The sequence below is a fragment of the Chaetodon auriga genome, chromosome 15, assembly GCF_051107435.1.
Source record: "Chaetodon auriga isolate fChaAug3 chromosome 15, fChaAug3.hap1, whole genome shotgun sequence".
Classification (NCBI taxonomy): domain Eukaryota; kingdom Metazoa; phylum Chordata; class Actinopteri; order Chaetodontiformes; family Chaetodontidae; genus Chaetodon; species Chaetodon auriga.
The window spans coordinates 15,295,240-15,310,547 of NC_135088.1; the positions used below are offsets into that span (position 1 = coordinate 15,295,240).

At 43.6% G+C, this 15,308-nt stretch overlaps 1 protein-coding gene across 3 annotated transcripts in view; it reads right to left on the minus strand.

The window, feature by feature from the left end:
* Window positions 1-650: 650 nt before the first annotated feature.
* nyap1 (neuronal tyrosine phosphorylated phosphoinositide-3-kinase adaptor 1) overlaps window positions 651-15,308 on the minus strand; it is a 31,572-nt gene continuing 16,914 nt past the window's right edge. For 2 of the 3 annotated variants that reach the window (XM_076750826.1, XM_076750827.1), the window contains 5 exons: window positions 7,574-7,938; window positions 5,642-7,489; window positions 5,281-5,523; window positions 3,985-4,091; window positions 651-3,385 (listed from right to left, as the gene is read on the minus strand). In XM_076750826.1, the coding sequence (XP_076606941.1) occupies window positions 2,954-3,385; window positions 3,985-4,091; window positions 5,281-5,523; window positions 5,642-7,489; window positions 7,574-7,938 (2,995 nt within the window). In that variant the 3' untranslated portion in view covers window positions 651-2,953. The remainder of the gene's footprint in view (window positions 3,386-3,984; window positions 4,092-5,280; window positions 5,524-5,641; window positions 7,490-7,573; window positions 7,939-15,308) is intronic. The other variant, XM_076750828.1, reaches the window with a different exon arrangement.

Genomic DNA, 15,308 nt, shown 5'->3' on the forward strand with positions numbered 1-15,308 from the left:
TGCGCCACGTTCTCCCTCCCGACGCGTGACAGACGCCGAGCACAGCAAACCGCGCGCTGGCTGAGGGCAGGCTTTAATTGGCTGTGAGGCCCGGATCGTCACGTCCCTGAAGAAAAACCCACATGTTATATGACTGAAAATCCCAAAGGACTCTTAAGCATCTGTGTTTAAATTATCCTCATATTCATTGTGAACGCATGTCGTAGATATTGTAAAGAGTTTCATTTCTTCCTGTTTTATAGTCACATTAATTAATTGGAAATAATGAGAAATAGACTCTTCAGATGATAATATAGATAACTATCTATATATAAAGTTTGACCTCAACATGTTAGACTGTAATGTGTTTTTTCTAAAACTCATATTTTGCAAATTGTGAGGTAAATCTGTGCTTTATTTACCGCATTTGACACACTATACAATTGTTCGCTTGTGCCATAATGAAGCAGTGTCTGTAATATTAAGCATGCAGCAGCCACAGCAGCAGCAGCAGCAGCAGCAGAGCGCCCTCACATGGACACTGAGCGTGCTGCAACAGCTGCTGCAGAAGTGCAGTGGGAACATAATGTCCACTTCCCCACCATTTCCACTGAAAAAAAAGAAAAAAAAAAAAAAAAAAAGGTGAGGCATGAAAACATGCGACAGTCCTGTTTGTTGTGTAAAGTTCATTATATAAAATTTATTTTTAATGACAATATCAATGCAAATATAGCACTACAGTGATTTCCAAGGTACACCGTATCTTACCATATCAATATAGTATGGCACTCATATAATGGCCACTGTTTTAGAAGACACACAAAACCAACAGCTTCTGTAAACTATGTTGGAAATGATACCTAGGGTTCCATATCAGTCTGTGAAAAGGAATTATAGTAAGGTGAGTACTTGGTATCTGAAATTAAATTGGGCACAATAATCAGTATCATTGGAACATTTTCAGTGTAAGGAATCTCTGCATGCATTGCACTTGCCCATTTCCTTCACCCTGATCTGTGTTTGTTTGAAAATGGACTCAGTAAGCTTGAAAAACCTCGACCCTCAAACACGAGCAGGTGGACCTAAAAACAAAAGGCCAAGCAGTGACTCTCAAACATTTAAATAGGTCTTCTTTTCACTGGGTGTACTGTACTGTACAGCTTGGTGCTAACTATCATAAAAACAACAACGACCAAGAGACATTCAAGTGCCTTAATACTATTACAGAAGGGCTCACTCTTCAAGGTACAAAACTTCATTTCACGTGGCTTTCAGAAATAAAACAAATATGTAACAATAACCACTATATTAATAATGTTTGTCATGGTAACACCGTGTAGTTGAATGAACAACACCAGTAGTTCAAGATAGCAGCAAAGTATTCAAAATGTCAAGACAACGAGCCATTGAAATCTGTACACAAATAAAAATGAATGTAGAAAATAAAGGCATAAATAAAACAATAACACAGCTTAAAGGGAGTCTTGCATAAATTTAAATAAACAACTGTTGGACTGTGCCTTTCTTTAGAGGGCTTACCGTTTATTAGTAGAACTATAAGTAATGCATGGACTGGCTGCAGCAGATAAAGTACTTAATTCTTTTAGAAAAAACAAGTGAACAAAGTTTATGTTTATACAGTATATGCTACATAATATGTATTGATTACAAGTATGAAAATGGAAATAATTGCTACATTTTCAATACAGTTGTACATATCTATTTACAGTACATTAGGGTTTAATTTCTCTGAAGCGTATACCATGTTTTGTGCAGATTGTTCCAGCATTCTGTTTGAGGTGATCAATACTCACAGTCTTATCAGTTGCACCATATTGTACAGTCTGTGTTGATGGGTGTCAGTGCTTGATTTTCTGTGTGGTGGAACAATCACTAATGTGCAACTGTGGATAAGCATGAGTGATGAAGTTTTTGTACCACTGATCTGTATCTATATTTGGCTGGACTGCACAGTATGTGCCATCGTTCTGTCACGCCACCTTTTCGAATGACACCCCAAGCGATATATTCATCTTTTTTTTTATACAACCACATGTTATCATAGTGAAGATCTGCTGTATGTAAAAGTCGGACATGATCATCTCTACACATATTCTTTTACAATACTGTATGTCTATCGTGACATGCAGAGAATGACACAGTAAATATGACTTATTCAAGTCTTAGATATGTATGTTAGGCTAGTTGACACAAGTTTTAATTATGTTGCTCCAGCACTGGGAGCATATTGCTATAAAATTGCAGAAACGTTGAGAAAGTAAATAGATTTACATTACAAATATGCAAACAGATACAGTAGGTAGCTTTTACTCCTCAGTGATGATTATTTGCATCCACAATGACAATCTATTGATACCAAGACATCTCATATGCAGTCACAATTTCAAGAAACACTTCAATAACTTATCAATGAGTCTTGCCTTTTCTCATCCACAGAGTGGCTTCTATGTGTGTTGGACAACTGTGTGTTGGAGAAAATACATGATTCCTTTATGTCTCAAGTAGTCAGGAAGAAATTTGGCAACACCAATCTCAGAAAACATCCCACTCATTATTGTTAAGTTGGTGTCTTCATTTTGTAGCAATAGTACTGGCGTTTTGTGGCAAAAAATCATTGGCAATTAGAACACATCAAAAAGGACATAGTACAGAGCAAGTACAAATCACCCGGGTAAGAGATTAATTTAGTCTGATTGTAACACTTCTTTATCTTCACCTCTTATCAACCCTTTTTTTTAACCCCCACCCCCCTCCCACCCCCACCCAAGACAAGGTCAAAGTCTCCAATTACCCTCATTACTGTTCTCAGATCAGTTTATCACACAAGAAAAGCAGATTTCTCTCTACTAAACCCATTTTTACACCTGTCTTTTATTAATTGTCCAACCATGTCGAACTCCTCTGTGTGTTTAGTCTCTCTTCAGTGCTGTACTTGCTGGCCTGTCTTTCCACCTCAGATAGCCGTGTCCCATACGACGGCCTGTGGCCTCTGACAGGGTGGCGTGCCAGTCTTACGAGGCTCAGGTGTCCGTCTCCAGCTAGGGAGGATGGGCATGCTGTCCTGCTTGCACAGGCTTTTGTCAGGGCGCCTGTGGGCCTTGATCTCTTTGCACAGGCAGCGTTTACGCTCAATGACTTCCAGCAGCTTGCCATCTCTCTGGGTCTGCGTTGCGGATGGGGTGGTGCCCCCGCTGACAGGAGGCTGTCCCTGTGCCAGCTGGGCGAGCTGCTGGAACTGCAACTGCAGGTGGTGCTGTTGCTGAAGCTGCTGGAGCTGCTGCTTTAACTGTAGCTGCTGCTGGTGGAGCTGGAGCTGCTGCTGCTGCCGGGACACACTGGGACTGCTGGGACTGCAGGGCGCTTGAGGCTGGGCCAGACCATGCAGCTAAACACATTGGAAAAAGTCAAGTCAGTTGATTTATGTAGCATTTTTTTGTATTATCCTGTCTCACTTTCTAAATAACCTGCATGATCACTGCAGTGCTGTCAGCAGTGGCAGCCAGTCATAGCCCACACTGAATGAAACTGCAGTTCCTCTGAGCTGCCACCAGGATGCGGCGCTGCTTCATCTATTACAAGTTGAGGGAGGGTCAACCAGCCGCATGAAGACAGTCTCTGCAGCACACTCAAACTGCGTCAGCACTTGCTATGCAGCCAGAATCTGGGCAAAATGTGCTGCGAGAAGACTGCAGCTCATCACTCCAAAACATAGTACAGCATGTTCTCTCATCCACCGCTCTCTCTCATTTCCTGATTACATATGAGCCTACGTCATATACCTTTGTGGCTGTTATTCTTTAGAGGCAGGCCAGAACCTTATTCTGCTCAGTGGGCATATCTAGGAGCTATAAATAGATCTGCTGGAGCACTGTCTCTAGCAGAAGGGGAAGTAATAATGAGAACAATATTAATGTTCACTCCCAAATCTACCATGAATGAAGTTAATAGAGTGTATAGTTATAAGGCTGGGTGTTATATATTCACCTGATTCAGGGCTTCTCGTGCTGGTAGGCTGCTCTGTCTCTGGACATCTCCTCCACCCACCTGTCTCACTCCGGCAGCAGAGGAGGAGCGGCCCAGCCGCCCCACTTCTGGAAGGAAACAAACATTACACCGTGCGCCTGCTAATGAGAACACTGGAATGTAACTTTTCATTTTAACACGCAGAGCTGTGACTATCTAAATAGGCTCATGTGAGCTGAGACAGAGCTTTTTGTACATTGTGTGCTCATTATATTTTAAGCTTCTAGACTATTACAAAGTAAGTTTATACATATGAACAATGAATATTGGAGCATAACATTTTTAGTCACACTAATATTAAGGTATGCCTACACAGACATTTGTCGCTTATCGCTGTTTCGCCCTTTCAATGCTCGTCTGTCAGCTGGATATCTAACATTATCTTCTAAACAGATTTCCATAAAATTGAATGAACAGGAACATGTAATTTAATTTTGGGAGCGATCCTAATCTGTAAATTTTGCTATTCAATGATTATTGTTTATCTAAATTTAATCACAATATGATCTCGATTCGATTTTCTGCAGAAATATTTGCACATTTAAAAAAATAACACTGAAGTGACAGAAGTGATGTAACTGAATGAAACTGAAATCTAACTGTTCAGCATCGGTGGGCTACGCTCTCCCTGTCTGCTTTATACTTTCATGTAATATCACTTTACTTTGTTTGCGGCAGTATAAACTGCACCCTGTCTGTAAATGTGCTTAGCAAAAGAAATTCAATTATAAAATGTTAAACAACCAGGTTTGAGACAATGCGCATTGTAAACACCATGAAATGGGACCAGGGCTCATGAATGTATGCGTGCAGGGATGTGTGCCTTCTGTTACTGGCTGTGCTTCAAGGAGAGTATTCTCAAGGTAAGCAGTGTCTCTGTTTCTGGGGAAAGGCCTTGAGTGCCGATGCAGAGAGACTGACAAAGAGACAACAAGCATCGAGGCTAATTTCAGTACAAGAGGATGTGATGGAGGGCAGGAGGTAGTCTCTGCTAGTATGTTTCTCCACTGGAACAAAATAGTAACTTAAGGGGAAAATATCCATCCTTTCCTAAATTCTGGGTTTTTAAAGTTGCATTTGATGTCAAACAAAGGCAAAAAACAAACAAAAAAAACAAAACAGCAAGCTGTCCACGACATCACAACAGAGCCAGCGGAGGAATCCCCATGTAAATCCAATGCTATAGTTCTTTTCTAAATGGGATGTTGTTGTTAGAGAGTATGACTAAAAGATTATGAACACTAAGCGTTTGCCTACCTCCGTTGCGACAGGCAGGGAAAGTCTGGCAAGGAAGAGGCAGACCAACTCTGGGCAGGGCTCTGAAACCCGGGCTGCTATCCACACCGGCCAAGGACTCACTGTGACCCAGAGCCCTGCTGGTGGCACCGCTGAAGTGGACTGGGATGCCTGAGTGGCCTCCTCGTGACCCCATGCCGGGGTCCTCCTTATCCATCCTTAACAAGGCATCAGCACTGCCATTCCACGCACGCCCTTCGTCCTCTGAGACCAGAGAGAGAACAGAATGAGTGTTTCAAAGAGTGTTCAAGTTTAAATACCTTCAAAAGCCTGATTTTTTTTAAACACAGCATCTGCAAATTCAAATTGACCTCTGACTTACTCTCTGTCTCTCTGCTCCCATGGCTGAAGGACAATTTCCTCTGCATAGGCCAGTAAGATCCCTCATCTGCAGCTAAGCTGGCACTGCTGTCCCAGGGCATGAAGCCAACTTTGGTCTGGAGGGACACAGACCCTCCGTTACTCTTGGATGCCCCCTCACCTACACCAGTGAGACTTGAGGGCTGCTGTAGAGACGGCGTCTGAGAGCTTCCTCTTAAACTCTCGTAAGCTGGCGGTCTCCGGAAACCACCGGAGGGGTAGGTCCACAGCAAGGGGCTGTCTGAGGAGGGGGGCTTGTATGCTGGCAGGCCGTGAGGAGTGTGAGAGCGAAGATGGGGCCGAGAATGAGGGCGCTGGGATGAGGATAATGGCGTAGGGGTTGAGCTGGTGCTGCTTTGACATGTTTGGCTGCTAGTGGAGTGACCGTGATCCATCTGTAGGGAGTACGGCCCTCCATCCCGATCCCGATCCCGATCTCGATCCCGATCCCGATCTCTTTCTCTGTCTCTGTCTCTGTCCCTTTCCCTGTCCCTATCCCTGTGCTTCTCCCTGTGTCTGTCGCTGTCCCTGTCTCTATCACTGTCCTTGTCTTTCTCCCTGTCTCTCCTACTATCCCTATCCTTCTCTCTATCCCGGTCCCTGTCCCTGTCCCTATCCTTGTCCTTATCCTTGTCTCTGTCCCTGTCCTTATCCCTCTCTCCTTTATCAGACTTCAAGAGGAAGCTAACAGACTTTCCTTCCCTGCCCGTACTTGAGGTCTGGGTCTGGACTGTGGAGGTCTGGGAACAGCTCTTGTTTGGAGCAGGGGAGTCTCCTCTTTCTGGCTTACGATAGTGGTGGTAGTGCGAGGGGCGATGGTGAGGGTGGTGGTGGTGATGGGAGAAAGGGGAGGTTGATTTGGAGGAGGGAGGCAGAGGTGTGGAGTGGCTCCTGGCTCTCAGTCCAGGTGCTGGGCCTAACTGAGAGTCTCTGCTGTGTTTGTCCTGCTGGGTTACACTTCCTCCTGATGACTCCTTGGAGCCTGACAGGGATACAGGAACATTAGAGGAGGTTGAGGAGGAGGTGCTGGCTTGAGTTGTCACGCTGGATGTTTGAGCTCCCATTTTAGTCGAGGTGGACGCCTTGTTTTGCACCCCGACCCCGCTGGAGGCTGCTGCTGGCTGAGGGAAGGCAAGCAGTGGGGGCCGGTGCTGCAGAAGATTGGGGAAAGGGGCGGGGATCTTGGTGTTGGACTCGGGCTCAGATTTACTCCCTTGCAGCAGGTAGGGAGTAGGAGCTCGTGGAGTATGTGGACTGGCGGATAGGACCTGGGGGACAGGGGTGGAGGATGCGGACGAAGGCAGAGGAGACGAATGAGAGATGGACACGGTAGCTTTGGGTTTGGAATAGGAAGGAGAGGAAGAGGAGGGGCGGGGCAGAGAGGAGGAGCTGCTGGAGGAGGAGGGGGTGGCATGAAAGTGTTTAGAGTTTCTCAGTTTCTCGTGTTTTGGAGGGAGGTGTCTCTGGGACTCTCTGTCCTCTTGCAGCGGGTATTTCATCTCCTCATAGATGGCCTCGCTCTGGTCTGAGTCAGAGTCAGGCGTGGTGGCCACAGGGGTGACGGGGTGGGGGGTGGCTGTCTGACTGTCTCTGGTGAACACTTGGCCCACCATCTCTATATATACTGGCTCATCCTCCCCGTCTCCTGTCTGAATCTGAGAGTCTGCTGCCTGGAAAGGCAAGGATGTAGCAGAGGGAGGCACGCGTGGAGGAAGAGGGTCAAAGGAAAGCTGGGTGCTGGGACTTCTCTTGGGCTTTAAAGGAGGCACCTTCTTTGCTCCAATCTCTCCAGAGTCAGACTTCTTCATGGCTGTTGGAGAGAAAAAAATGCATGTCAAGAAAAAAAAGATCATTCTTATCTGCAGAAAAGTGCGCCTGAAAACACATTTCTTACCATTTTTCTTCTCTGAGTGTTTGGACTGCGAGTGAGTGGACGGAGGAGGCGGCGTCTCGGGAAGTCCTCGGCTGTCAGCGGATGAGGAGCTGAGGCGGGTGCTGGGGTGACGTTTGGGTTTGGCCGGGGGACAGCGGCTGCCATGTTGGGATTGGGTGTCGGAGTAATCTCCATTCTCCAGACTCGTATCCCCGGCACCGACGGCGTGGCAGGACTGCGAGCGTGGCGCCATGGCAGAGGCACAAGAGTGAGGGGACAGGTCCTGGGAGGCCGGCATGGTCATGAAACCCATCCGGAAGTGCCGGCGGAATGAAGCCAAGTCTCTGACTTTGCCAACGGTGGCTGAGGGGTCGTTTTGGGTGGAGCTGCAGTTTAGGAATGGGGTTGGGAAGGTGTAGATGGGAGAAAAATGTTGAAACATAAAGGAATCATAGTTAAGTGCAAAACATTCATGTACTAGCCTTTATATTGACCTCCCTCTTTCCTCACTCTCTCTTTGGTCTTCAAACATCGCTTTTGCAATAAAGAAATGCCTGCAGGGCTTTCACTGCAAAAAGGAAAGCCCCGGAGGCTCCTCCATCTTTCGCATTCACATATCTTTCCATCTGATTTCCTCCACCTCAAACACATTCAATTAGGAAATCAATTCCCCTGTCAAAAACACTCGGCGTGTACACTGTGCTGCTGGAATTCCCCGATTCTTTATATCCTCAACCCACATCTGTAGTCTGCTCTCGTGATCGCCAGAAGCCTTTAATCTGTTGCCATGGGAACAAGTTTTGATTTTCATGCATTTGATAGTTTTTTTTCTTTGAAATCATCAATGATATGAGCTCCCACAACAATAAACAAAACTGACAAAGGGAATAATCTGACAAAACATTGCAGTGTTTCACCAAACCGAACAGTAGCTGGGACTGCATTCTTTTGGCTGATTGTGATATATTTGCTGGGCATGTAAAGAGAACTATATACCTTTTATTCCATTAATAGTACTGGAGTCAGATGCTTATTATGAGCTGTCATTATACTACTGGATACAAAAATGTATGAACTTGTTTGCAGTTTACAAAAAGCGAAATAACTTATTCCATAACTCCATTTTGAAAGGTACTATCCCAGACCCTTAAATTAGGCAAATTTATTCTAAATTAATGAGGCAACCAGAATAAAATCAAATGTGCTGACCATCACAGTTCAAGCATCATTGTCAAGAATATGTTTGAGTAAAGGGTTGACGCCCTGCTGGGTTCACCGAAGGCTTACAAAATGGCTTCTGATAACCCACTTCTCTGCTTTAGAGATATGTGCTGCAATGGTGTGGTGTCCTCTCCAGGGGTGTTGTGCTGCTTCACCCCACAGCAACACAAGACAAATCCCTGGCCTTTAAGCTGACTCCGATCGAACAAGGTTGACTTACTTTTCCCTGTGCAACTGACTTTTCATTAACAAAGCTACTGTAAAGTTACCGTCCTTACAGAAAATGTCAGAGGGAGAAAAAAGCGTTCACGTCTGCAGTGGAAATAGCATCAAAATGAGTAAAAGGATATTGGAATTTACTGCAGCGATGCAGGAAGAAGCCCCCAGCTTCTTCAGGGCGATTCTTATTCCACGTTTGTGTTGATCATATCTCAGCCACAGGGAGCACATCTGGATATCCACATCTGTGTCTACACGTTCGAGGCTGCAAGAGATTATCTTTCTGTGTGTGTAATTAAATCGCTCAAATGCACGATTATTCGGTGTGTAGGAGATTCATCATAATGCATAATGGTGACATATGACAACGGGTCACGCAGCGCTCTCTTAGATCATTTGCAGTCCCTGTGAGGCAGCGAACCACAGAAGAAGACAACTGGAGCTTACAATTTGCAGTCAGCATTGCAAGTGGGGAACACAGAGGCTCCTATTTTCCTCCTGTCAAATCACTGCATGTGAGGCGGCGTTCGTGCGTGCCTGTATATGTGTTTTTATGTGTGTGGTATAGCAACAGAGTGCGTTTGCATCTGTACAAGAATGTTTCTGCCCTTGAATGGCTTTGGAGACACACTTGTGAGTCCTCACAATCGACATAGTTACTACATGGCCAAATTTAGCCCAGAACAGAGGTTGAGCAGCTCCTCCTGGTCGCCTGAAGTGCTCTGTTTGTTGTTTTCTCACTTCTTAGGGCAGAAGAAGCTCTCAGCATCTTCAAACCAAGACCAAAGACGCAGCTGTTCAAAAAAAGATCTGGACTCTCACCTTTTTATTCAAGTCTCATCCTTGTTACTTTACATCGGGTCCCTAATCCATCGTAACCAGCACTTAAAAGAGTAGTTTGACATTTTAGGAAATACGCTTTCTTTCCAACAGTTGATGATAAGATTGATAGCACTCTCATGTCTCTCTGAAACTAGAGCCAGCAGCCGATGAGCTCAGCTTAGCAGTAAGACTGAAAAGAGGGGAACTGTTAGCCTGGCTCTGTCTGAAGGCAACAAAATCTGTCTACCAGCATCTCTAAAGCTTTTATCTGTGCAAAAACAGGAGGGGAAAAAAATGGCAATTTATGGTTTTATGGGGGGACAAGTGACTCCCCAGAGTCATAATGACGACAGTAGTAATAATAATAATAATAATGCACTCAGTTGAATGCAGAACTCCACCAGGTGTGTCTGGCTGAAACAGAGGAAGGTGAAATATCTGAGCTAATAGTTGGTGAAGCACCAACTCCAACACCACCACAACTGCATGTCTTTTGTATAGTATACTTCAGTTTTCATCTATTGTATGCCAAGTTTTTATTTCCAAAGTTTTTCATTGCAAAGCCCAACCTTCTCAATTTAAACAATGTTACCTTAAAGATGATGATAACGCTAACAAAAACGAGGATTTATTCATCTTGTATCGCCTACCTTCAGTGGATCATAACATATTGGGTTGGGAAATAATCTGCAGATGCTATGGTTCAAGATGAGCCCAATGTTTTGTATGGATGTCACCTTTCAAACCACGACAAAAGCTAAAATGTGGCCTGGTAAAACTTGTTTTTACGCAGTAGCTGGAAACACCTTTTGCTATGCCGTAATGCATATTGGAAAACGGCAAATGCAGCAGAGTGAAGCAGAATAAACCAACAGTAAAATACACACGACTTTCAACTACTGCAAATCACTGCAACCACAAGAGGCCCTTGAGCATACAGTCAAACAGAAGGCTGATGGGTTCAGCAATATGCAAGATTAGCTGCAGATAGATACACACACACACACACACACACACACACACACACACACACACACACACACACAATAAAATTCATGACCTCCTATCTCTTTATCTTTAAACTCACATGACTTGCAGCAGATGAAGGTTACATATTCATCTGAATAAGCAGTGGAAAGAAGCAGGGAGAACCGCACATCATGGTCCCCACCAGCCAAAACACACAAGTTCACCTGATGCTCCTCTTCAGCCTTCTGAACAACAACTTTGGTAGATTTATCTTTAGACAGACTCTTGAACACCACCTCCTCCTCAGAGTAGCAGATATTCCCAAAAGCTTTTAAGACTGTGGTGATAAAGCTTTTGCTGAAAGAAATCCAGTTTAGATCATTCTGCCCCTAGCAGCAACCGTCCTATTTCTAATTTACCTTTTTGGGGCAAAGTTTAAGAGTGGGTTATGTTTAAACAGCTGAAGGAGACCTGAGATCTGTAAGAACATCATCTTTGAGAACATCCAGCCTGGTCCGACGACAAAGCGGAGCAGTGAAGTCGTCTGCTGTGCAAAGTTTCAGAAGGGTTAAGGTCGAGCTGCTGACATTGAGTGTGTCGCTGTCCTCATTCTGTTGGACCTCACTGACATATTTGACACAGTACACGACACTTTAATTGATTGCCTTAAGTTATGGGTTGGCTCTAGCATGGTTTTAAACTGATCTGGAAGAATCAGGATGAAAATGACATAAAAAGCGAACCCGCCTGGCGCTTTGACTCAAAGCAATAAAGCACAAGCTTTGCCTATTGATTCTTCTAACAGTATTATTGTCATATTGTGTACCAGCATGTGACACACAGTTGTAGGTGCCCCTGAAGCGACCGACAGCCCAAATAAGTTTTCCTTTCATGATTGCATCTCCGCAACGAATAACCACACAGATAATAAGTTCTCGAAGCTTCCACAACAGGACAACACTTGTCTTTGTCTGCCTGAAACTCTTAACTTTTTTTTTATTTACGAAACAAAGGCTGTTTGTCTCTATTCATATGAAGCCTGAATGAACTCAAATCATTCAGAAAAGGTTTTCGAAGTGCTTCCAATCATGTGATCACGACGTTTTGGTTTGTATAACAACAAATAACGCTCTTCTGCGGGAAACAGGGATGTGAACCTTTGACTGAATGTCAGTTTGTCTAAATGCACTGTAGCTGACAATCCAGTGATTCACAGTATCAGACCAATGATTTGATACGATTAGATGTTTTCTTAGATTTCAGTTTTTGAGAAAATGAAGTAACATCTAGACACTCCCAAACATTCATCAACATCTGTTTAACATTGTCCCATATTGTATCCACATGAATAACGGTCACGTTGAGACAGACGTACCCAATCAGGCATCAATAAATTCTTGTTTCCACAGTGGAGAAATGTTCTGCTCCTGGTGTTGAAAACGGAAGCCATGACTCTTGGCCTCAAGACAGGAAGGAGCTGTGCTGTCTCCTCGCATTAAAAACATTTCCAAAGCTGTGTTGTTTTTCTTTATAAATATTAATACCAAACTCAGAGACAGTATTGTTTCCTACATTTAATCATTCAGTGCGTTTTATTACTTCACCTCCACCCTGTAAAGCCAACATGGCCTCCTCTTAAACACAGAGCAGACTGCAAGTCATTGACCTAAACCTCCATGCTCAGCTTCGGACTCACTTACCTACAGAGAACCAAGAGAGACTAATGATCATAAAACAATTTATAAATTGCATTCCGACATTCTCAGGAAAAAATATTCTTTATAGCATAAATTTGCCAAAACAACACCTCAAAGTCAGTAATACCAGACTTGAAATGCAAATAAACGGTTTAATGCAAGCTGAAAAAATGATCCTCTTACTTCTTACTGAATTATATGATTGTTATATTTGTGTGTTCCACCATTTATTTACCTTTAATTAGCTATACTGTCAACTTAATCTACATCCAGAATTTGGTTTATATGCTACAGCCCTCTGTGTTTTTATTTGTCTTTCATTCCTCTTAGTCAGATTGCCGAATTGAATATTAATTAGTGAACTGCTTTGAAGGTCCAGTGAGTAGGATTTAGTAGTGGTGAGGTTGCAGATTGCAACCAAATGAATATCTCGGACATCTCGGAGAACCTACTGCAGCCACATAAAAGCAGAGCGCCCTTCAGGGCTACTGTAGAAACATGGTGGCACGACATGGTGGGCTCCGTAGAAGCCGCTCTCTCTCTAGATATTTAGCGCTCCTCAGGAAACAAAAATTGATTCTTATATAAACATACTTATGAATTATATTACAATGTTCCATTTCTGCTGATAGATCCCTCTAAGTCTCACACAGTGGACCTTTAAAGGGATTTGCAGGGTTTGTTTCGTCCTCCATATATCTTCATGCACACTGGAGGCACTAGACTATACCCACAGCAGCCCATTCACACTGGCCTCATAATTCTGTGCAAGAATTAATAAAACCTCAGCTGGCAGCAAGGTTTTCTTCCACCAGTCGCCACTACTGGGAATAGTCTGTCTGCCTGTATTGGCGCCATTAGAAAGAGTCTCTATTTTTAAAACTCATATTGAAACTCACCTATTTACCGTTCTGTATCTCCAAAGCCGTCTGTGCTTTATAAATGTGATTTCTCTCCTGAGGGCCTGGAGATCTCAAACTGTCTGCCAGTGCCCTTCATACCACTTCCTTTGTCCCTCCACCCTCCCTCACACCCACCAGCTCTGCAGTCGATGCCGGTCCTGCCTCGAGTCCATTTGGTTTCCATCCCGTGGTCCCTGTGCGGTTTCATCCCTGACCCTGCCCTGTTCCTAATCATCACTGGTCATGTCCTGCTTCTCACCTCTGCTGCTCTGACTCTGCTTTCATCGCTCATCATGTCCTGCTGTCCCACTTGCTGCCCTACACCTCCGCTGGCTTGATGCTGGCATGACGTTGATCTCTGCTGCCAACACGAGGGCCTCCAATTACTGCTGTGAGTCAGAGCGCGGTGGACGGCGCTTCTAAACAAACTGAACTGTTGACTTTGATGTTCTCCCTCTCCTCTACCACACAAACAGCCCCGTACACAGCGTGCAATCTGGATTATGGGTGACTCACATTTGAACATCTCTCCTCTGTTGCCGAAACACACAGTCAGAAACAGGAGATCGCTCGCTGATGGGCATGCACACACTTTTCAAGACAATACTGTCACCAAACTGCGACGATGTTGTGTTCTTGACCTGTTTTAAAGAGTGCTTGAGTTAATTCTATCATAATCTAATTTGGTTGTTTTGATGCTCGAGTGTCTTTCAGCGGGTCTTTGTAAAATGCAGTTTCAATAAATTAGATTTCATTTTACCCTAAAATCACATAAAAATGTTTATCCCACATTTAATTACATTATCATCATTATTAATAATAATAATATTGACCAGCACTTGGTCTGTGTTGTGATTTATTATGATTACTTTTCCCTTCTGTTGGAAGACGTCCAAACGCAGAAGCTGGACCTGATACATCAGCAGCTAACTGTGCTGTAATGGTGGAGAAATTGGAGCCCTGAACACACACTGCACCCTGTTTAACAACAACTCTTCAATCCAACTGAAAGAGTGCTGGCAAGGCGCGGTGGAAGGACTCTTTACTTAAGTAAAAGTCCCAATACAACACGCTCCATTGCTAGTAAAAGTCTTACATTAAAAATCCTACTTCAGTAAAAGTACAGAGGCAGTACTAGCAGACTGTACTTTCAAGTCTTCAGGTCAGGCCCCTGCAGAGGGTTACAGTATACATCTGAGGGGTTGTGATTTGATTAATGGGGTAAGACTGAAATTATATATTTTTTTCTCTTATCTCTAATCTTTTCATTTTGGGCCCAAAACAATAATTTAAATTGAACCATCTGAGAAGTTTAGTGGTGAGTCCTTTATTTGGTGGAACTGCTTACAACTCTGAAACACCACAAAGAGACACCACACAGAGACTTTTTTTGTAAGGTGCCACAAGCTGAAAAGATTGGAAACCACTGGTTAAATCCTCAACAATGAACAGGATTCTGTAAGCTTTTTCTAATGTGAAATCTTAATTTGAAAAGTAACTGTAGCTGTCAGATAAATGTAGTGCAGCAAAAAGGACAATATTTCCCTCTGAGCTGTAGTGGAGTAGAAGTAAAAAGTGGCATGAATTGGAAATACTTAAGTAAGTACAAGTATATCAAAAAATGTATTTCAGAACAGTACTTGAGTAAATGTACTGAGCTTCAAGGCCTGCACGTCATATCATTACTACATATTCCATAAAGACTCATTACAGGGAACGTTTTCTAATCCTTTCCTCTTTGTGGGTGTGTGTGTGTGTGTGTGTGTGTGTGTGTGTGTGTGTGTGTGATAAATACTTTACCAAGTTTAATTTTTGAATTCTTTTTGGTTTATAGGAAAACTGGATTTTGTCATGGACGTGATTGGCCCACAGTCACATGGTACGCTGCTGTGAATGAAAACAAATGCCCTGACTGAAGCTTAAAGG